Source organism: Bidens hawaiensis, unplaced genomic scaffold, assembly GCF_021521415.1.
Source record: "Bidens hawaiensis isolate Kalapana, Puna unplaced genomic scaffold, B.hawaiensis_p1.1 tig00036168_1, whole genome shotgun sequence".
NCBI lineage: Eukaryota > Viridiplantae > Streptophyta > Magnoliopsida > Asterales > Asteraceae > Bidens > Bidens hawaiensis.
This window is the reverse complement of record NW_027496303.1, coordinates 40,714-65,431: the sequence shown is the minus strand read 5'-3', so window position 1 is coordinate 65,431 and position 24,718 is coordinate 40,714. Positions and strand designations below refer to the sequence as shown.

The following is a 24,718-nucleotide window of genomic DNA, read 5'->3' as shown; positions in this document are numbered from 1 at the left end:
ACAAATTCTAATAAAAACCAAACGGAAACTAATAAAATATTATATTAAATATACAAAGAATTTATATATATTTAGCATTATATCATTATATAATCAACATCCATGACCATGTGGGTGTATGAAAGATGCCTAAAAGAGTATGTTGATCTAGTTATAAATTAGGGCATTCTTATCGATTGAATTATAAACTATCTTTTAAGAAAAAGAATGGACTTAGCAGCATAGAATATATGTAGCCTAAAAGATTAGAATGCACACAGCATGTTGAGATTAACTAAAGAATGTTGTAAATGTTTCGTAAAACTTGTTTGTTTTGAGTTTCTTTATGAGATCATACATTAACCCCTAATGTTTTAACATGTTTTGATTGCTTTAAACTATGGGAGAAAAGGGATCGAAATCAGTTTTCAATCAAAGTGGATTTTAACTGAATTTTTAACTTTTGTCTAGATTTTGGATTGCTCAATAAAATCATATAATAATAACCCGTATTCATCCGAGGTTTATTTTACATTGCTTAAAAGCTCTATGAGAATGATTTCAACACATTTTTAGATAGAAAGGGGAAAAATCAATATATGTATAAAAACGATAACATAAAACAACGGTGCATACTGCATATATAATAAAGCTAAAAAAATGTAGTTGAAAAGTTAGCTAAGTCTACTACAGTCCATCTTTGAACATATTAAGCCATCTTTGAACATATTAAGCCAATTCAAGTTGTACATTGGTCAAAACATATATGAAGAGTCGTTATATTTAAGATAACCTTATTTACCCTTCTACTGTTTCTTATATTTTTACAAATGGAATAATAGATTATCATCATAACATAACTTGATTCAAGCAAGTTACTATTATGTTCTCAACTTTCAATCAATCAAGTACACAAAGTTTAACAAATCATCAAAATAGTCACAAATATTATTTTATTTTATTAGCTAAGGTCTCTTTAAGTGTTTATTCATTTTAGCTTCAACCAAATGATAACCTGCAACTGCGTACAAAAGAATATGGATTTGTCAACACGAGATTGAGTGAGAAAAGTCATCAGTTTTGACACTAATAATAATTAATAAAATGAGCAAAGCTAACATTGTGAGTATAAATCAATCAAACCATGAGCAAATAATTGTGTCAGTTGATCATTACCTTGCGAATCGGGCGTTGGCTACTATGACCAGCATATACAAATGTAAGTGTCGGTAGACCATCGTTATGCGAATCGGGCTTTGGCTACTAAGACAGCGTATGATCATACAAAATAAATTCCGAAAAGCGAGTCATAGTAACCATGCGAATGTGGTAAGACGACATGGCAAGTTTTCTGATCCAACCAAACCTGAGACTTATACAAAATAATGTTGTTGCCATATGAGTTAAAATAGGTTTCTTTTTTTTTAACGAGGATAACGACGGAAGCATTTTAGTTTTTTAGATTTTTTGTTTTTCATTTATATTTTGCATTATGATTTTTTTATTATGATTTTTTTTAGTTTTTTAGGGGTTTTTTATAAAGATCAAAAACCCCTCAAATAAATATTTAAAATAATAATAAAAAATTTATAACTCAAAATATAAATTAAAAACAAAAAAAAGTAAAAAAAAAAACTAAAATGTTCTATTCGTTGTCCTCGTTCAAAAAAAAAACTCGAGAATGAGTCGAAATCGAAAAATCGACGAATACGAACTAGACGCGCTTTGACGTGAAGCTTTGAACCAAACTAGCACAGAGCTTCGAACCGAAGTGAACTGGCCCAAAGTGTCAAACTGAAGTGATCTGGTGCAACATTTTGGGTTTTTCATATTCATAACCGTATTCGTTTACCCGACTTAGGGATATAATTAGGATATTTTGTATTAATAAAAACTTGTATTTATTGATATTTAACTTGGTTTAACCTATTTTATATTCTCACAAGTTTCAAACTCGTCAAACAATACTTAGAAACTCTTAAAATCGCTTAAAACGGCTAAAACTAGCGTTTATGGAAGTACAGGGACTAATTTGCCAAATCTTTCCTATTTTCGACTAAAATACTTGAATCAATGGCTTTTAACTCATATGGCAACAACATTATTAATGTTGTTGCCATATGAGTTAAAAGCCATTGATTCAAGTCATGAAAACAATGTCTTATAGAATTGTAAGGTAAGGAAGCGTAATTAGACCTAAGTTACATGTGTGGGTCTAATGCACCATGTTTTCTCTTTTGCTTAAGAAGATTCAACACCCCTTACCAGTAAATAAGATATGCACGTAAATACTAACAAGATAGATTAAGCACGCACACATATACATACATTCATCATATAAGCTGATAATAACGATGTAAGATGAATAATTTTAAAACCTACAAGCCATCTGCTTAGAGTTTAGCCTAAAGTTGTCTACCTTTAGTAACATTGAATATATAACCACTTATGGTCATACATTTACAAAAACCCAAACAACACATGCTTACATTGTAATGCTATTCATTGGAAGATCTTTCTTCTTAGATATTGACGTAAGTTCAAGAACTTTTTCTAAATCTATCTCAAGCCGTCAAGAAATAAAGCATCGATCATGGCGTCTCTCTGTAAAACTAAATGGTTTCAACGTAAAGCAAAACCCATGCATTGTAGAAGCAACCGTGAGCTTACATTTGTTAAATGTACAAAACACATGAGACGGAATCATATAGCTTTCACAAACTCACGAAATTAATCTGGTTAAACTATCCCCATAACCAAACCATACTAAACAAACAAAACCACAAATTATTTGGATCCTTTTCATAATCCCTTATATTCATTCTTACTACAATGCATATTTTTTTAACGGTCAATGAATCATTCAAATGAGCTGCTGCTAAATTCACCATATTGGGATACAATTGCCTTTTAATTCAGAGAAAACCCGTATCTAAGGCCAACACCGGTGAATAGTCGCTCGAAGGCACGACAATGCGATAAGATAAAATCTGTTCAATTCGGAATCCAATTAGTAAACACCACCTATTCGTCTAGTCTCCCATCATCACCCAATGCCGCCAATACTAAATGACAGGGAAGGACAGAAATCGGACCTGAACCATATGAAACACCAAATCCCTCTATCACCACTACACCATCAACTCACAAGCTTACCTAGGGGGTGTGTTTTTTAACCGTACCCGAATCGAAGCGACCCGAGACCCGAATAACCTGACCCGAATTCATCTGAACCGATTAAACTCCTAACCCGAACCCGAGATAAAATATTCGGCTTGATATTTGGGTTGAAATACCCAAAATTCGGGTTGATCCGAATAACTTGAAGTATAATATATCGATGCATGTATCCCTAATTTTTATATGGTAGTTTAGCAATGAAGTAACACAGGGACCTTATGTAATCTTGTCTGGCTGTTCTCAAAACTCCGAGTAATATTTGATTTATCGCATCCCAATGTATTAATTACCATAAAGCATATTGAGAATGTATATTCAGTTCAAAAACTTAAATAGTATAGTATTAAACCAATATGTATTAAACATGTTTCTTTAATCTATTCAAGTATTGATCCACAGGCGACAACACTCCTTCATCTCGTCTAATGCATGCTTGTATGATAAATTTCATGTTTTGCTAAATAGTATATGTTATTTTTGAATATGTCTGTATATTATGGTTTTATTTATAACAGTTTGGAATACGGTTTTTTAATTTATGATATTGTTAAAGGTGGATAAATTTTTTTAATTTGTTAAACTCGAAACCCGACCTGTTCAACCCGAAACCCGAACAAACCGAACTTTTTTGGGTCGGTTCTTGGGTCAATTTGTTTTGAGCTAAAACCCAAACAACCCGAAACCTGAATAAATAACTTGAGGAGCACCCCTAAGCTTACCCAAATTAGGACTGACAATTCGTGTCTTAACAGGTTTAAGAAGTATGAAGCGACGTGTAAAACAAAAGTATAAAACATGAATACGATTTGTTTAACTATTTTATATGTCATGACTATAAGACAGTATTAAGTTTCATGTACCAATAAGGGAATATAATGGAGTCTAGCCTACTAATTTTAATTATTTAAGAAAATTAAAAAATCACATAACACACTTTTTTGCTTAATAGGTATTATCGTGTATTTAATAGGTACCCAATTATCAGCCCTAACCCAAATATACTCACATTCACAAAAACAAAAATCCAAATTTGATAACCCTGCAAAACCTAAAAACATTAAAGAGCGAGCCCAACATTGGACGTGTCACGTGACTCATGGGTTTGAAGTCTGTGACTTCTTCTTCTTCATCCCCCTTTTATTTATTTTCTTCAATAATCAGCAGCTCAATTTAATTCGATTCAATTAAATTATGTCGATCCGATTCAAATTCAGAAGCTCCGTGAAGTTCGATTCAATTGAAATCGAGGACGCTAAACCCTACATCTCCGTCCGAGAGCTCAGATCTAAAATTCTCCGCCAGAATAACCACAACGATTTCGATCTCGTCTTCTTCGATCATCTCACCGGTCAAGGTTACTTCACTTTCCTCTCTTTACATTCAATTCAATTCAATTCAATTGGATTATGTTTATTCATTATGTGAGTTATCATCAGAGTATAATGACGACGATTTTAAGATCCCTAGCGGCTCCAGTGTCATCATAAAGAGAGTTCCAGCTGAATCCTTGCCTCAACCTATGTAAGTCTTGCCTTAATTCAATTGGATAATAATTATCTTTCATAAACAAACCCTAATTAAGAATGTATCTCTTAGCTAGCTGTATGACAAATGATCTTTTGGTGAGCGGTTTCATTAAGATTTCTCAAAATAGTAATACTTACTTGGGTGTATTATTAGCATTTAGCAGCAATGTTTTGAAAACCTTTTTTAACTTTACTGGATTTGGAAAAAAATCGTACAACCGGTTGAATCGTTTGTTTACACTGTAATTCTATATAAATACGGCTCCAACTCAAAGATTGACTCAAATAGGAAGTTTGTACTTTGTATTATATGAAATTAATCAATTACACAGGAATCTTGGATTTGCAGGATTCAAAATTGGTTTATTAACGAATCATTGTTTACTGTGTTTACTCGTTTAAATTTTATCCGCTAGGTTAAAAGCCATATTTAAAAATTACGGGCCCAAAAAAAAAATTTCTCTTGGGCTTAAAAACAGTATTTAAAAAAAAAACCTGGCGGTTTGATGTTTTAGTAAACCGCCCAAAAATACCGGGCTCTAAATACCGGCTGCCTTACCAAAATTCGGTATAACTGGTACGTACTGGTTTTTAAAACATTAATGAGCAGTGTTTCATACAGTGTTTATTGTTAGTTATATACACATTATATACTGTAGACGGAGGTAAGGAATAGTTTTCTGAGCGTTGCAATGCGATTAACGTTATTTTACGGAGTTCTCTGCTATAAATGAAACGTTACAGGTAGTTTATTGTATCAAGATGCGTGGAATAGGTTATTTAAGGAAGAAATAGATGGATGATCTAGGTTGCATATTAATGTGTCGTGTTCTTAAACCGTTACATCGTTGTTTTCTATTATTACAAGTAAAATCGACATGCTATTATATAGACCGTACAGGTTTATGAGTTAGTATGATTATACAAAGGTGCTCTTTTAGTTGAACTGTTTACTTGTATACTAGGCCAAGACATCATAAGCTTGAAGCAAGTGAGCTTAGCGAGGATGTTCCAAAAGGTAAACAACATTTCAAAGCTACTAATCATTAATATTTCTTATACGTGTTCGACAGTTCTAACTATAGAACACTTCGTTTGCAGTTGCAGCTATGGATCATAAGAAACCAGAAGAAATAGTTACCGAAAAGAATCTTGCAACTGAAGACCGTGAACACATAAAGTTGGAAAAGTAAATTTTGTGCATGATGATCTTATTAGCTTCTCGTAACTAATTTCTCCAAGCTTTCTAACCTTTTTTTTCGTTTCCTTTCAAATTTTGACTTGACATATAGAGTGGCTAATGCGAAGGGTATCGATTTGCAAAAGGTTGACTTGCCATCAGAACTAAGATGTCCTATTTGCGTCACATATTTTAAGGAGGCTGTTATGATACCTTGTTGTCAGCATAGCTTTTGTAAAAAATGTAAGTTGACTCTCTTTCTATATATATTCTCTCTCTCTCACACACATATACGTATATATTTGACATGTGTTTTTGTGTGTGCACAGGCATCTGTGAAGTGCTTCCACAAACAGCTAGGTGCCCTAAATGTTCATCTATCAAGTACAGGGTTGAGCATTTGCTACCAAATTTATCACTTAGGCACGCCATTGAGCATTTTCTTGAATCTCAGATTCTTGCATCTGCTCCAGAAGCTAATTTGCAGAAATACGTCCCAGGTGAGACGATTTGATATATTCTGTCCAAAGTAGATTACATAATGATTTTATTTCCTTTTTCTTTGACCTGTTAACTTTTTCAGATGGAGAATCTGGTATTCAAGGGAAAGAGGTTTCCACCGTCACTAAAAGGAAACTGGATATGATTTATTCAATGGATAAAGGATCAAATCAGAATATGGCAGATTCTGTTTATGAATCACTAAACAGGAAAAATGTTTTCTTGGAGGGTACAAGGTTCAATGATGGTAAATCATGTGCAATTGATCTTTTGAACCCTAGTCCTTTAGTTAAAGTGACCAATACTAATGGAGGTAGAGATAATGATTTGACCCGTTCTGTGGATTCTCAAGGTGAAAACCAGCCTGTTATGCCTCAAGTTGGCATGCCTGATGAAGGTATTTTTCGTTCACCAATCCTTATATGCTTGTAATTTCAAAACAATGACTTATTAGCGTACTTTTGGTTTCGGAAATTCAAATGTTCTACTAGTCAGGTGACATGATTTGATATTTTGGCTTCAAAACACCGCACTTATGAATTTTTTCACATTTGAATTTCGGAAACCAAAAGTACGCTAATAATATATTATGGTTTGGTCTGGTGATCGTTTTACAATAAGCAACCAGCATGATTTTAATTCTCCTAAGTTTCAAAAAGTAATCTACATGACTCAGAAATTTATTAATTTTCTTTTCATTTTTTTTGCTACCTCTGATCAACATTAAAATATCTTTGGTTGCTTTTCTCATCCAGCCGACTCCACAAGCAGGAAAAAGGGACCGTGGGTTAATTCTGCAGGTACAATTTCTGCTCAAGGATATCACTACCTTTATTTTATCTACTGTTTTTAGATCTTAAACCTATTTTTAAACTTCTAAAACTTTCAGGTGGAGATCGAAATTATGCGGTGGACAATCGAAACAGAAAGGTATTTTTTTTTATATTATTAGCAAGTGGAGACATTCTTAAAAGCAACTCTTTTATCTGATATGAACACCTTTTTTTGTCGAAATCAGGTGGTGCGTACCTGTTACATGTGTGGATCTCCCGGCCATTTTATGAGAGACTGCCCTATGGCTACTAATGAACGGCCAATGTTTCATACAGGTAAAACTAGTGCTTTCTGATGAATTCTTAAACTTTGTTTAGACCATTTAATGACCAATTTGTGTGAATTTCAGGAGATCATATGTTTCAAGGAGGCATGCCCGGTTATGCAATGCCTTACTGGAACCCTACTCCTTTCCATCATGTCAATCCTTATATGAATATGTATGGAAACCCCGGGATGGTCCCCTTTAATCCCGCCACTATGGTCCCCACTTCACCTTATGGAGTTCCACCTTATGCCCCTTCTACTTATGGCAACTTACCTGTTCCTAGGTGACCTTATTATATGCGATTATGTTTCTTATATGATTATTTTCAGTATTACTAATGCACCTAAACCTTACAGTGGAGCTACAAGGATGGGAGGCCTGGCACAGAGAGCAGAACAACCCCTTAGACATCCAGATAATTTTGAGCATGAAAACAGTGATAATCGTATAAAATATTCCCTTGAAAAGAGGTATATTTTTTAACGTTATAGTTTTACAACAGTGTTATTAGGATCTTTTTAGACTAATAAGGGTTCTTTTTGCCAGACAACGGTCATCTGATTATGAAGATAGCGAAATCCATAAACGCCACGACTACCATGAGCCAGAAAGATCATCCAAACACAAATTTCACAGAGACAGGGGAAAGGCTTTAAGCAACTCAGAAGACAGCCATGAGCGGAGGCTGCAAAAAAATCATCAAAATACGCGATCTGGTCACACACGATATGAAAAACGATCTCATGGATCATATCATAGTCATACAGATAGATCCACTTCTGGAGTAGAAGATGTGCATAGTGGTGACGGCAGGCATGATGAGGCGAGGCATAATAAGTATCATGAAGGTTCTAGAGTAGAAGATGTGCATAGTGGTGACTACAGGTATGATGAGGCAAGGCACAGCAAGTACCATGAAGGTTCTAAAAGGCGCCATAACAGCAGCAGGGAGCAGTCATACAGTGATTGTAGTTATGGTCATCATCAAACAAAAGAAGGAAAACATGCTAAAAAGAGACGGATGGATGATGATTACAATCACAAAAGGAGGTAAAGAAGGCAGTAGAACAAACAAACGACAAAACTGGAATGCTTCGATGGTAAATATGTTTTGTATCAACTTGGTTTTGGTAAGTAGCTATATTAAGGTCTATAACTTATATACAATTATATAAACGGTTAGGTGTGTTTACCAGTATAACTATCTAGAAACAGGAGGCACATTTAGCTTTAATCTTGTTTTGGTTTGCTTTGTTTTGCTTTGTTAGTACAGATAGTGATGTCAGCTGTAAGCTGTTGGACATTAAAGTCATCACTACCTTTTCTTAACCTTTTGTTAACTAACGCTTTTATGTCTTCACCAAAAAAAAGAAAAAAAAACGCTTTTAATTACAGATTGAAGTTGATTCAAGTAATCTTCATATTCTTGATATGAAGTGCGGATGAGCGAAATCTTTCATAAGCGGGCTTACTTATAGTTGCTGGTCAAACGTTCTGAAGACTTGTTGAAAAACCGATTGAGGTATGTTTTAACTTATAAAGATTTTAATACTTTGTTTAATCCTCAAATTTTGAGTCGATTTTTTATCAAGAAACAAGTTTCTAACTCAAATTTTGAGAACAATCAAACAGGCTTCTTGTATGCTTGTAGAGCGGGGGCTAAATAGGTTGTGTTTGTATGGGTTGGTGGTTCAAAACCGGCACCAACTCGAATGCAAAAAACATGTAAAAACATGAACCCTACACCATGTATTTGCAGATTGCACAAACATCATCCATTTACACTTGAAAAAGAAATTATGCTAATTATTAAATTTACAATCAATGATACAAATAACTAGAATATTGTGCTCAAATCTCTAAATAACTTTTAAATTTGATATAATGGGTTAATACGAGAATCTATTAGGTTGATCAGATCAAGATTACTTAAGCTATACAAACCCATGAGTTTCGTGTTAAGAGTTTCGCACCCCTACTAGTAAGCTACAAAGTAGTCCTGATTTTTCTTTTTTAAATTTGTAAATAATGTGTTTTTCCTTTTGTGAATATCAAAAATGAAAACAATTGTCTTATTGGGAAGTTAATGGAGTCAGTTTTTTAAAGGTGTATTGGTTTTTATTAATCCCAACTAGGCAACTATCATATTTTGGTCGCCGCCGGTCCCAACTAGCGAATTGGCTGATAACGATCCCACTTTTTATCATATTTTTCCAATGGTCCGTGATTAACAAAATTTTGACGCCGTTAGCTGCAGGTCGCCGGATAAACGTTTTTGACCGGAAAAGTCGCATTCTTTCAAAAAAAAAAAGAAGAAAAAATCTCAACATTTTCGTACCAAAGATCTTTATAATCTTGGATCGGACCTTAGGAACCTTTTTCTAGTAAAAGTCTCAATTTTGAGGTCGCTGGTACCCTATATCCATCGTCGGAATCGGTTGGTGGTGCTTAAGTGGTGATGGTTGGTTGGTGGCGGCGGTGGCGACGCTTAGGTTGAGTTTTCCAGCAAAGCATGTGACTTTTCCGGCGAAAAGCGCTTTTCCGGCTACCCGCAAGTAACATCGTTAGGATTCTGTTAGTCGTGGATCATTATAAACAAATACTTTAAAAGATGGGAATGCCAGCAACCAATTCATTAGTTGGGATTGGTAGCGACCAAAAGATGATAGTCAGGATTAATAAAAACCAATATTACATTTTCTAAATGGTCATTTTTTATTCAATAGAAGTAAAATTGGATTTTTATAATCCAAATCTTGATTTATCAGCTTGGATTAAAAAAGCGTGAGGCGAAAAAAGTGAAGAGGTCCTCAACTGAGGCGAAAAGTGCAAAAGCGAACGCTTTTTGATCACGAGGCGACCGTATTTTAAAAAATATTTAATTATTTTTAAGCTACATAATATATACAAACCACATTATAATATATATATATATATATATATATATATATATATATATATATATATATGGATTAGTATCATCTTAAATTATTTAAAAACTTGAAGGAACTCTTAATAATTAACGTTTTTTATAAAATTTTTTGTGTGTTAATGTTATTTAAGTGTAGTTTTATCACTTTTGACATCTATATTTACGATTATAATTATGAAAATTAGTTTTTTTTACGCGTATCTATGTTTTTTTTACACATGTAAATTTTATCACATAAATTTTACACGTGTAACTTGTGATTTATATATGTAATCAAATTTTTTTTATAAATATGATAAAACAAGTCTCAAATAATGTTAATATGAAAAAAAAGTTAAAAAAATATTTGGTTTTTAAGAGTTCTTAACTTTTTTTGAGTTCTTAAATGAAACTAACCCATATATATATTCCGAAATTCCAAAAGTAGTGTAGAACAATTTTTCAAGTACCACATTACTCGCCCAAATATAAAAGTAGCATAAAAACAAGTTATCGAGTACCAAATGACTCGGAAGTGTTTCCAAAAGAACACTACTCAAACGTGTTTCAACTTATAAAAGTTCATTTCTAGATGTGAAAAGTCTAGAAATAGCTAATTATAAAGGTTAAATTGAAAATGGGCCTCATTGCCTTTTCGTTTAGCGCAAAAAGCATTTGTTTTTTGAACTGGCTTCGCCTTGGGTAGGCAAAGGCGTTAAGTTGCTCGCCTTGGGTCGTTTCTCGTCTCACCTTGCCTTGAGTGTGTTTTTTTAAACCAAGTTTATCGGTCGACAAATAGTTGAGAACAGACCAACCTTCAGCATATTTTTCTCCAACGAGCTTTTATTAACTGAGGACTAACGCTGCTAGTTTTTTTTGTGCTGGTGTGGCTACATATGTGGAAATCTTCTTTAAAAAACTTAATTTTAAATATTATTCAAATATAAATCTACTTTGAAAAACAGGTGAAACCCGCCAACCACACCACACCCTCATATTCATCATCTCAATAGCCAATCCCCACTATCATAGTTGTCATTAGCGAGAATAGTGCTCGTTATAGCATGCTTCATAGCGTACAAGTCTTGTCCCGCTGTTTGATGTTTGACGCCTTAATAGTGTGATATAGTGCTAGTTAGGTTTTCAATTTTTTTATATCGTAAATTTGATATTTAGGCATTAAAATTTATTAATTGATTAAACAGCTCTAAAGTCAATCAGTTTCACCGTAAAACTCAATTTTGTAAATGAAACCCCTATTAAAAAATAAAATAAATTTCTAATGCCTTATCGCTAAATATCAAATAGCGCCTGCTATTTTATCGCTATCGCTACATAACGTATGGGTAAGCTGTCGCTATTGAACGCTATTCGCTATTGACAACTATGCACACTCTACTTTCCCCTCATTGTTATCGCCTTCCGCCAGTTTGGCCATCCCACCATTGCCAACCTCGATCGCTCGACAGCAACCCTAGTTATCTTCACCACAAAACAATATCTATAAATCACAGATGAGATGGAACCCAAATCGTTAGCGATGATTAGGCCAGCGATTTCCGGAGATAGTCGTTATAGAATATTGAGGTGGTGGTCAGTTTTCCACTACGGTGGTCCTTCGATGTGGTGAGGGCGATGATGGGGGATGTCGTTGGCGATGTGGTAAGGGGCGGTAGCACAGATGTTCTAGGAGGGAGGGAGGGATGGAGAGAGAGATGGTGGCAGTCGTAGATAGCGGCGGTTTAGGTAATGGTTGTAGGTTTCAATGGTTCACGTGGTGATGGTTGTGTTGGTTTTGGGGGGTGGTTGTTCACATGATGATGGTGGTTTAGGTGGTGGCAACGGTGTGTTGATTGTCACTTTTTTGGATGGTGGAGGTGGAGGTGGAGGTGGAGGTGGGTGAAGTAGAATAATGGTTTGAGGTAAATGAGTTTTTGGGTTTAATGAAGTATATGATGATGAATTGATGATGATGGGCTTTAATATAAAATATTGTTTTAACATGCCGCATCTACTTGGATACCAAATGTTATTTTTTAACATGTCACCATTTAAGTAGACATTCACGTCATCATACACCTACGGAGTTGGTCCTCATTTGACAATAAATCGTTCGAGAAAAAGTATGTTGAAAGCTGGGAATGCCCTTAGCTATCTCATTAGTTGGGACATGTGGCCAATAAGTTAAAGTTTGGATTATTATAACAATCAATGAGGATGTGGTGTTTGGTTTCTGACATTTAGGATTTGAAGTCCATAGCATTCGTATGTTCGATTGACAAAACATATGGACTTCAAAATTCAAATACCAAACACATGGACTCTAAAAACAAAGGTTTTTGTTATTTGGTTCGGCCTTCAACATAAAAAGAAAAAGAAAAAGAAAGAACAAAAAGGAGGAAATTGGGTTGGACCGGTAAATACAATTTCATATAGATGGTTTGCATGTTTAAATAAATAAAAAATTATTAACTAATTCAAAAGGGTAAACAAAATGTTCGGTTTATATGTTGGTTCTAACTTCAAAACCTTTTGTGAGATGGTCAAAACCAAACCTTGTATACATCTTCAATCGAACTAACCGATCAACGTGCTTGATTTTACTATTTGATTTCAACCTTTTCTTTTTAAAACAAAGGCAAGACTAGCAAAACGCTAGTTCTAACAAACTTGAAAGGAGAAAATTTAATTTCGTCTCTTTAGAGCGTTCACATCCTATCTTTCATATGTTATGAGTGAGGTTTTTATAATGTAGGGAGTGACGGATGTTGTGAGTGAAAACGAGAAAATCAAGTGATTTTTTAGTATATAATTTTATAAATATTTTTTTTGAAAATGGTAACGAATAGAGTAAAGAGAGAATGTAATGATAATTGATAAATATATAAAAAATATTATTTAATTAATAAGAAAGAGAAAATGTAGTGACCTTTAATGTAATTATAGGAATGAAGATATGAAAAAAGGATGTGAATGCTCTTACGAAACACCTCCTATAAACGCATCTATACCTCCACGGGTTTTAAAATTACTAAATTTAATAACTTTATTTTCTTTTAAAAGTTGGTGCATATTTTATAATATTTATTTTTATGTTTAAGTTTAATATTTAGGTAAAATATTATTTTAATATTTATAATTTATCATTTCAAATTAGGTGTTTGAATTTTATGTTTAACACTTACAATCATATTTCTATTTAACAACACAATCTATACTTGTTGAATGCTGTTTAATACTAGATTCTTACAACATTTTATATTTTTGTTTTATCTTAATGTTTAAATTTAAATTTCATGCAACATTTTCATTTGTAATTAAATATATAAATACTAAGTTATTAACCAGTGTACGACACGGGCGGGAATATAGAAATCATTGAGCACACACATGTCGTTTAAAACAACAAGATGTTTTTGAATACGTTTTTGAGACGACAACATTATTTATAATTGCAATTCATATTCATATGGAAAGAAAGTATTGAAAATCATAAACTTACAAAAAATGAAGTTACACAATAGAATGTAGGGGTGCGCAGAAAATCGAATTAACCAAACCGAAACCAAATTAACCGAAAAACAAATAGAAAAAACCGAACCAAAGCGTTAACCAACGGCTAATTTTTTGTTTTTTTCTTTTGAAAAACCTAATTTTTAGTTACAACAAAAACTTTTTGTTGTTTAACAACATATATTATAATGGAGCTCTAGAACAAGGAGGGTGTTGCAAGTATGATGAATCTAACCTGAAGATCTTACAAGTCTATGCATAGTAACTTGAGAAAAGATGATAAATAAAAAGGTTCCAGACTCATGTGTAGAGAATGCAAGAAATAATTATCATATAGTACCAATAATTATTTATAGTACCAACTTTTAGTAGTGACAAATTTTTAAAATTAATATATCTACTACAAATAGCCTTAAGCAGTTAGCAAAACATATAGCATCATCACCTATATGATGCTTGTGTAATCAACAACCAACATCAGCAAATTGTTAGTAAAAAATATATACACGCACACACATTCATACATAAAGAAAGTATTATGTCAATCTCTACCTTTTCATGACAGATGTTAGTTATTGCCTCAACATTTAGGTTTTGGAGCTCCTCAAGTGAATTTATGTCTAAATCAACAATATCCTCACCCTGACAATACAAAAACAATACTATATAACTATATGTAACAAATACTCCCATAATGAAAATGTGCATTTATGAAAGAAAGCGAGCACCATCAATCTTGAAACCATAACATTTTAATTCCTGTCGCTTTTCTTTTTCTTTTACTTTTACAATAATCTTAACTCATGAATCGACTTTGTCTCATCATCTTCCACAAAAACTTCATACGATTGTTTTTTTATCAGTTAGAATATCCTCTGAACCAACAGGAGAGTTCTTCAACTTTGCAACAAGGCTCACATGTTTGCCAACTTACCTTCCAAAACCCCTTCATGTCTCTTTGCAACATCTGAGTCTTTTTCTCAACTCATTTTCCAACTTAACTCTTTCAGAGAGTGCACCAACCAAAGAAGCTTCTCGTGGGTATCTTGCATTGAGCTCTTCCTGCAACTCTTCTACAATCAACCGTCTTCTTGTTTACATAAGTTTGACTTGCAAGCTTATTTTGCAACCTTCAGCTCAACGTTGAGTTTAGCATTTTGGTAAGAAAGTTTTGTTACTTCTGCAGCTAAGTTTCTAAGTTCAAATGTTGCAGCCGTAGCCAGATCTTTTGCACATGAACCTTCATCAGCCGGTTTTACTGCATATCATAAGCCCGTCTTTTTCTTCAGCTATTTGAGCCTTCTCTTTCTTCAATGCCTCTATCTCCGCTGCCTGAGTCAACTTAGTTTGCAATATAAACAATAAAAGAATAATGAAAAAGGTGAAAAGGGTTTTAACTATACTTGCATTAGAAGCTTAGAGTTTAGAAATGTATCATCACTACTGTTATTCAGTTGCCCTTTTTTCCTCCTGCCTTATCACCAAAGAGATCAAGGTCATCATCGTTCTCGTCAGTAGTAGCTTCCTAAAATATTCATTCATTAGAATTATGTAAGTTGAGAGATACCAAAAAGACGTTTTGTAATAGAACCTGAATTACAATGAAAAACATGAATAGCAACATCCATACATACCTTCACGACTTTCTTAATGGGAACAACTTCTGCTTGTGAGGATTAGGCAGAAATTCCAACTCCAGTGGCTTAACAAGGAAAGCTATATTGATAAACAATAGAAAAAAATAGCGACAACTATTTTGGATTTTAACAAAGATGCAATGAGATAGTTGTGAAATGATAACATTTTCTGTTTCATCTAAGATAATAAAGGCGTCTCATCTAATGCCCTCAATAAAAGGATCCAAATGAACTGCCTATGCTTCAGTTTATGCAACACCATAAAGTATCACACAATTACATTAGAATATTAAATGACTAGATTTAGAACCCGTGTAATACACGGGTTGATGCAAATAATAAAAATACAAATAAAAGTAATACATAATGTATATGAAAAAAATATAACATATGTATAATATGTGTACAATGAAGTTTTGCATTTATAATTTAAAAATCTGAAAAAATTTCTTTGTATATAGATGAGCTTCTTGGCTGGAGTAATTCATGGATAAAACCTTAACATGTAACATTTGCGTGCATGTTTTTGACAGGGTGGTACATAAGATCCATAAAAGCGATCACAAAATGCAACCAAGATAACTGTAATAAACTCCAATCCAGCATAATCATAAACATGCCATCTTAAAATGGATTTAGTTTTACATATATACATACCACATGTTACATAGCATGGTGCATTATTGAGGATTTTATTACAATTTATGTTATGAGGCCATCCAGAACATGTTTTATAATGCAGCAATAGAAGACAGCTCATCAACCCCTTCCACCTGCAGCCGAAACACACACACACACGTGTCAAAGATTTGACATTTACCTTCTTCCATATCTTATTAAAAGAGACATCAAGTAACTTGAGGCGTATATTATGTGCCACCCTCTCTAAAACAAATCTAAAAAGATTATGAGAACGCAAATTATATGTTGTGACAAAAATAAATAAATAATATGCATTCATCGGTTACCTCATCAATTCGTTTTTTAAACAATCCTTCTAAAATCAAAGCTCTCATCAAGTCTGCTACTAAATCATATTACCTGTTACCCAAGCTGCTCACCTTGCATTTAATCATGCACAAAAATATTAAAAAGATAACTGAGACAAAATCCAAATGATACCATCTTTAGTGTTAGAAACCAAACTGTTATATGGTTGCAAAAGCTAACCGAGACGAAATCCAAAACTCTTATAATTAGGGGTGTTTGTAAGTAGCTGCAACCAATTGAACTGCTAAATTTGAAGCAAGTCGGCCAGTTTGAGAATTATGCGGTATGGTTTTGACGGTTTACTGGTTCGACCATGGTTCAGATCCTTGACCCGACTGTGCAACTGCTAACCAGATAGTCTCAACCCTTCTTTTCACATTTGTGAAATATTCAATTATGTATATGTATTAATATTTAATAATCATTTTTATTTTTGTTTTAAAATCTTTAATGCCAATTAATGGTTTTAAAGAAATAAAAGGATTGGTTCAAACATTCAAGCGGCCGACCACCCAACTCAGCCAGTTTGGCCCATAAACCTAAAAAACACAACAAACGAAAACTACTTTTCATTACTCTTAATTCATTTCTTATGCACCTATAATGCTTTTTTTTTTAAATACTCATATCAATTTGTCTTGGGACTTCAAATTTTCACATTCTTTGTTTTCCATTTTGTGGAGTTTGTTGACATAAAGCAAACAGGACCTCACAATCATGGTTCTAATTCCTAATAATAGCACCCATAACTGAAACCAAAACGTCGGACATTGAAAGCTAATCCTTCAAAATTAGCCAATTCCTAATAATTGTCATCACAATTCAAAATAAAATATAGACAAATATGTGGTACCTGTTATTGCACAATGGTGTGAACTGTGAAGATACAGTATACATCTTTGGCCATGCCTTTGGCATCACCACACATGCATAATTATGCTCCCATAGAAAGCATGTTTCATATATCCAAAGCCTGTAAATCCCATAATAATTAATATTATGTGGTGAAAAGATAATTTACATAAATTATAGTTTTTTTTACCTTTTGGCTTATTTATGTTGCACATATTCTTTAGTTGGACCTTCAAGAGAGAAAGCAACATCGTGCTCATGCTCAGATAACACGCCATTCTCGACAAAGTTGTTGAGTTAATTCTCATATATGAGATCCTAAAATATACAAAAACATTATGCAAGTTAAAATTTAAGGAAACAAAAGAACAAAATGTTTATAGTTTGAATTTTGAAATTACCATTTACGGTTTCAAAAACGGAAGAACATAATAGATGACCCAAGTTCAGTTTCAAAATCCATAAGAGCTCATATGTTTCTAAATAGCGCCAATCCCGTTTTGGGACCGAACATGATAACCAAGACTTTAGGGTCAACTGGAAGCTTGAAGTTCGATGTTGTAACAAAATTGGGTGTCTGGTTGCAATTAAACCATCAAAGTTGTAAATTTTAATTAAGAGCTTATATTTTTGACTAACTTTGATGGTTTAATGTTACAGAAGTTAAGATTGTAGCTAGACAATGCTATTGTCAGAGCCCATGTATTACATGCAATGTGTGAATTCAATCGTCAAAAGATTCGTCTCCATTTAAGAGAAATCATACTCAATTCGTATAAATAATCAAAATCACCCAATCGATTGAACCGTGCTCAGAAGTTAAAACCCAAATCTTTAATTGAAACAACAACACCGATCTCAATTTATTTGTAAATGCACTAACTTTAAACAGAAAGAGCATTGAAGAGTTTCTTAGAATTCTGAATGAAGTTGTTGAAATCATGTCAGCGTAACCCTAATTGATTGACCTAAGAATAGATTGTGGCGGATTATAGAACAAATAGGGTTAAAGAAAGAATTGTTTATGATAAAAAGGAAAAAAAAAATAAAAGAAAACAATACCTGTGGCTGATGAGATATTTCGAGCAGATACCGATGATTATGATATCGAAATACAAAAGCATGAAGATTAGAGATCTGATTGTTTAGGAGTTAGGTTTTTTTTTTTTCTTTTTTCTGAAAACATTGAATACGGCAGCAGGGAAGAGAAAGAAAGTGGCGTGGGTTAAAAAACATGGGTCGGGTGTTTTAATCCAGCATCATCCAAAGCGGGTTGTAAGTTTAGCGGGAAAACACACATCAGATGCTCTAGAAAGTTGCCACGTGTCACATAACATTTTACTTTACTAGAATATAGATAGATATAATACAAGATTATTCGTCTATATCACTTATCTTCTCAAATATTCACGTAACATTTTAACTAACTATTTTCAATGCATACATGAATTAAAAGGAGCCTACTTATAATCTTAAAAATATCATATTTGTCCCAAATAACTTTTCAGCCCAAAAATTATAAGCCAATATAGTTTCTAGGTTTTTAAAAAAATTTTCAACCGTGATTGATAATGCTTACCTAGACCAAGATCAAACCTGAAGTCTCTTGGTAGGCCGCAAGTAATCGAATATTAGAAAATTCAGATTATTATATTGATAAAATCCTGTTTAATCATGTTTAGTTAACTAAAAAGCATTTTAATTGAAAACTATATCAAAATAACACACGTCACGAAGTTTATGACAAACATAAAACACTACATTAGAAAAAGATCAAAGAGTGTGGAACTTGTTTTATTATTTTCCGTGTGGGGCTAAGAATATAAAATCAACCTATCATTAAATAAATTAAACAAAAGTATATTCCTAAGCAAAATTTTATTAATCAAATGAAGTTAAAAAGAGTAAACTCAACCTGCTCAACACCATTAGCATCCTTCCAGACCCTATAAGGTATTTGTTGACGAGCTGCTTGGTTTCTACTTTCTTAACCCTATCCAGTATTAGGTGAGTCAATCTTGACCCTAACCTGATGCCCATGAATAATGCTATATTTATTCATTTCTTGATTTAAAAAAAAAAGCTAGAAAATGAAGAAACCCTAACCTGGTGCCCATGAATAATGTTATGTTTGTTAAAAACCATGTACCTGATTGAACTAAAAAGAATGAAAATCAGTAAAATAACAAATACAAGTAAGAAAATATGAAACTTATGCAGCAACAATGTAAGCGACATAAATCATTGGCTAATTGATCGATGACTAGAAGATTGAATTTAGGGTTTGGAAAAGTAAAAGAATAGAGGCAATAAGAACCATTAACTGTTTGTTAATTGAACGACTTGGAAGAGACTAAGAATTGATGGTGGGCATCACGATTTAAGGAAAAAGATGTTGTAAATGGGAGTTATAGGGAAGAAGAAGAACCAGCGTGAGAAAAGGAGTGCGAGCGTAGAGAGAAACTACACTGTAACTGTTATGTTATAATGCTAAGATTTAATTTCAGAGAATTTCTAGGGTTAGAATTTAGGGGAAAGAAACAGTTACAAATGTATTTTGAATTTAATTTTGAATTATTGAAATGGTAATAAATTCTAAGGTGGGAATTAGTGAATGGAACCAATAACAATGTGCCAAAATGAATTTTTTTAATAGATATATAGATTGAAACACCTGTATACGTATTTTAATTCTTTTTTGCCAATCAACGTTGACGAATTTTTATAAACAATAGTCTCTGATAAAGTTTTTAGCTTATTGCATTAAAAACTTCTACCAAGATGCTAGAAGAAACACTAAAGCAATACACAACACTCTATATGAAAATTAAGAAAATTAACATTACAATACTATTTCTTCCAATTTAAGGAGAAGAGCTTTGCCCTATCACTTACTAAAGTAACGGTGTGGATAAATCATATGTTATTTAAACCTTTTTCATTCAAGGCTTGTCATATAAACCAATTTGCAAGAAAAAATGCCAATAAACCTTATGTGATGACCACTTGGATGGCAAATGGGGAAGACTGATACCTCTTGAACATAGACTTGCGTATTGGGGTGGGATTTTGCACCTAAAACTGCTTGGACCAAAATGATTTTGCAAAATGGCTCGAGACTAGCACATATCATGCTGATTTGGATCTTCTCTAGTTCTCTGCTGATCTCTATGCAAAACCTCAAAATTTATGGACGCATTCGATTAGTTGTCAAATTAGCTTTCTACTCATCTTTTCAAATCACTTTGTGGCAACTTTTTTTTATTAGTGAAATCCCACATTTACTTTGCATTTGTAAATTTTTTCTAATAGTGAAATCTTATATTTACTTTGCATTTGTAAAGATTAGAACCCACAATCTCAAATTTGTAAGTAGAGACATCATGTCGCTAAACCAATAAGCCATTAGTTTCTCTAAAACTTTACAAGTATTCTTTATTCAACTTTTTATATTTTCAAGTGGTCACTATTATTTTTTTTTCATTTCTCTTTAGCTATCAAATTAAATTATTTTTATAACGTTAATTAACTACTATACTCTTTAATAAAATTTACAAGCGTTGCCATTTGTCACTCTCACATAATTTACCCTTTTTAATTTTTAAAAAAATATATTTATAATAATATTTACCATTTCTAATTTATGAAATAACAATTGTTAATTTAATATTTACTTCATATTAATTTGTAAATATTTCAAACTAGTTTTTCTACCCGGCGCGTTGCGCCTGACAGCTGGTAAAACCCCAGTGTTGAAACATGGGCGTTGGTAAAACTCGAGCGTTACGACGACGAGTCAATACGAATTCAATAAGTATCGGCTGCGTAAAACCCAAAAAAAATTAATTCGTCAAATTAACATATAAGAAACCAGAATATTTAACACTGCTTATTTGGTTAACAAACCTAGGCGGTGGTAAAACCCAAGCGCTGTGGTCTCGAGCATTGAGGCGGTAATTTGACACGAATTCGGTCGGTTTTGATTACGTACATCATGGTACCGGAACTAAAAAACGAAAAAAAAACTATAAAAATTGAGGTGGACCAACGACCAATTTTATTTATTTATTTATTTATTTATTTTGATGGGGGGTGGGGCGGTAGGTAAACTTGAGCATTGGTAAAACCCTAGCATTGTCGGTCACGGGCTTTAACTAAGGCCGCGAGTCTGCGTGAATCCGGTCAACTTCTTTTAGGTTCGTTACGATACCAAAACTAAAACAACAAAAAAATTGACGTTTGGTCGGTTCCTATTACATTTATTAAGATAAATAAAAAACAAAATTCATAGAACAATACGGTGCCGCCAGGCCACTTGCGGCACCAAAGTTCCTGTTTATATTATATAACAATAATTCATAATTATCTCTTATTTTATAAAAATAAATGATTCAAGATATATGCATTTACTATATTACGCTTAACTATTATTCTAAATCTTTAATTCTTTTAACAATATATGATAATTTATTTTTTATTATCTTGCGCTAAATCATTAAAGGTTAGATCTTCATGAATTAAGCATGTAGTACACGGGTCTTAAACTAGTACATAATAAACAAACTAGTAGGTGTGCCCGCACGTTGCGGAGGGGACACAACACGTATTCAGTTAGTATGATCTGGTTTGGGGTGGATATGCTATAGAAATTCGATGACACCGGTACGGTTCCTGACTGTATCGTAGTTCGCTATAGGTCAATACAAGAGATCTTAGTGGAGGTTTAGTAAAAAAAGAAAGACAAATAAGACAAAGAGAGTGAGAAGTGTTTAAGATCAACACAAGATAATTTGCAAGACGTTATTCGTTTATGTCAATTATATTGCGATATACTGTAGAGTAATCTATTAGTTTCCTTATTTATTTATTTATTTTATAGTTTTATTTAAATTAAAGTTTTCGAGTTAATAGCATTAGTGTGTCATAAGCGTGACTTACTTAATCAAATAACAATAATAATAATATTTAAAATAGTTATATTAATAATACTAATACTATTAATTACAATGAAAACAATAATAGAAATATCATAAGTTGTAAATAATCAAAATACTATTAATAATAATTTTAACCAATAACAACAATATACACTTAACTAAGTTTTAATTACTAACAAATATTATAAATAAATTCTAATGAAAGAAACAACAGAAATCTAAATATTTATAAATATGAACTAATTTAATTAATATTCAAATAATGCATTCCCTGATATTTATGTTATTCTGAAACTTTTTACCACTATTGATTATTTAACTTGTTTTAACCATCAAAATGTTAGCAATTGCAGCCAATTTCACTATACTAAAGAAGTGAAAGTTGAAAAAAAAGTAAACTATGATAGGTTGTTTCTAAAATAAATATATCAATCAATGCTTAGAATTATAAGAAAATATAATGGTTTATTATGGTACTTTAAAAAAACAACCCATTTCAACCAACTATACTGGCTATAACATGTTTTGACCCTGAGTTAAATTGACACCTTTTTAAAACGGTCGCGTGTTGCAGCGGGGATATAATGGGAATTTGGTTCGTGGCACGTCGATCTGAGTTTTATTTAAAATGGCAAGAGATTAGATGACTAAAAAGTCCTGGTATATAGTCCCCCTAGCGACGGGTAAACTTGGTTTTGAATAAAATTCATATAAGAACATAGATATTTAGGGTCGCAACAGGGGTCGTTAGGGGCTTGGTTCGTTATGGTGGGTTATTATTGTATATAAAATTGTGGTAATAAGTGAAAATAATATGTTGTGTTATATATTAATTATCGAGCTGAGACCGCGAGTTAAACGTAGAGTTGTGCAAAACCAGAAAAATGCGAAAATCAAACTTGAAAAAACCGAACCAAATGGTAAATTCAGTTATCTGATCGATTTCTAATCGTATCCATATTGTGAATTCATTTTTGTACGGTGACTGGTTCAACAAATCTTTGTGCCCGGTTTAATTAAATAACCAAATTATAACCGGTTTAAGCAGAAAATGAACCGAATAAATCTAATCCAATGAAACAAAAAGTGCCGAATAAACCGATATCTTGTTTATAGAAGTCCTTAACTTGCTAACACTTTACTTTGTTCCTCATAAAGACATAGTCATCTAGTCTTGGGCATGTGGTGATTACCCTGACAAAAAAAATGAAAACTTAAAAAGAATGAACTTACATATATATTTAAAGTGAAAGCAAATAATATTTCATCCATGGCCTCATTACCGCAATTTGCCAACCTTTACCTGCCTCCGCTCTTTAGGCTAAAGCCCCACATCATAATCATAGCAAATGAATGCATTCAGTCATCATAGCAATTTACCACCGCTATCCAAATTAAGTCGCTAAAAAAAACATTACAATTAATTGCTGAAATTAGGAACCATGAAATCATTTATACAATTGATACAATTTGGTAATTTGGAAAGTGAATTTGATGCGAAATTGAATACCTGGATAATGGCTGTTGTAGAAGAAAGCGATTAGAGGTCAAATGAACGACAATTGGGAGGTGAAATAGGGGTTGCGACCTGAAAGGTGTAGGGATTAAAATGGAAGCTAGGCTTATAAAGTGACGCTGGTGGTTCGCATTCATCTTGACACGTCTAAAGAACAGAATTGATTGCTTGGACCGTCTTATTACATTACGTAACCGAAGTGAAATTGATGGTCGCCGGAGTAAGATAGGTAACACGCATTAGGTCTTTGCCGGAGCGTTAATGTACATTTAATTTTACGGTGTCTTAAGGAGAGAGAATGTGAGAGTTGAAAAGGTGCCTATATGCATTATAATGTAATATAGATTTAGATACTTGATAGTCTCTATTCTCTTCAATTAAATAATATTTTTTGTATATTTATCATTACATTTTCTCTCTTGGTCACTTACAACTACTTTTAAAAAAATTAAAAATTATAGGGGGTGAAGACTTAACTCACAACAGTACAACACTTCAAATCACTCCCTATATTATAAAAAATTTCCTCGTAAAATTGGGGAAGAGATGTGAATTCTCTAATTATCTACTTTAAAACAATATTATCTTATCTTACTCTACTAATAAACACAAATAATAATGATGATTTGTCATAACCACAATAAATCCTAATTTTCAATCTATATTCTCCTTAATCCATGCTATTCATGGGTTATGGGTTGACATCATTTTGACAATTTAGTTATAAAATAGTCAATCTACCATTCTAATATTTCATTTCAATTTCATTCATAGTAGCTTTCAAAGGGTAATGGGCCAAAACAATTTAGACAATTTGATTATAAAATAGTCATGAAATTAAAAGGAAAATATTGATTGGAAATCAAAGAAATAGAAAATAATAAAGAACAATCT

At 32.8% G+C, this 24,718-nt stretch overlaps 1 protein-coding gene across 1 annotated transcript; it reads left to right on the top strand.

The window, feature by feature from the left end:
• The first annotated feature begins 4,331 nt into the window (after positions 1 to 4,331).
• Positions 4,332 to 9,072, top strand: LOC143588197 (uncharacterized). The gene is made up of 14 exons (XM_077069270.1): positions 4,332 to 4,513; positions 4,596 to 4,680; positions 5,651 to 5,703; positions 5,787 to 5,874; positions 5,978 to 6,108; positions 6,195 to 6,365; positions 6,449 to 6,763; positions 7,122 to 7,166; positions 7,256 to 7,296; positions 7,385 to 7,475; positions 7,550 to 7,751; positions 7,825 to 7,938; positions 8,015 to 8,316; positions 8,389 to 9,072. Exons 1-14 carry the CDS (start codon positions 4,351 to 4,353, stop codon positions 8,520 to 8,522), a joined length of 1,935 nt encoding a protein of 644 aa, XP_076925385.1. The 5' UTR covers positions 4,332 to 4,350; the 3' UTR covers positions 8,523 to 9,072.
• The last annotated feature ends 15,646 nt before the right edge of the window (positions 9,073 to 24,718 follow it).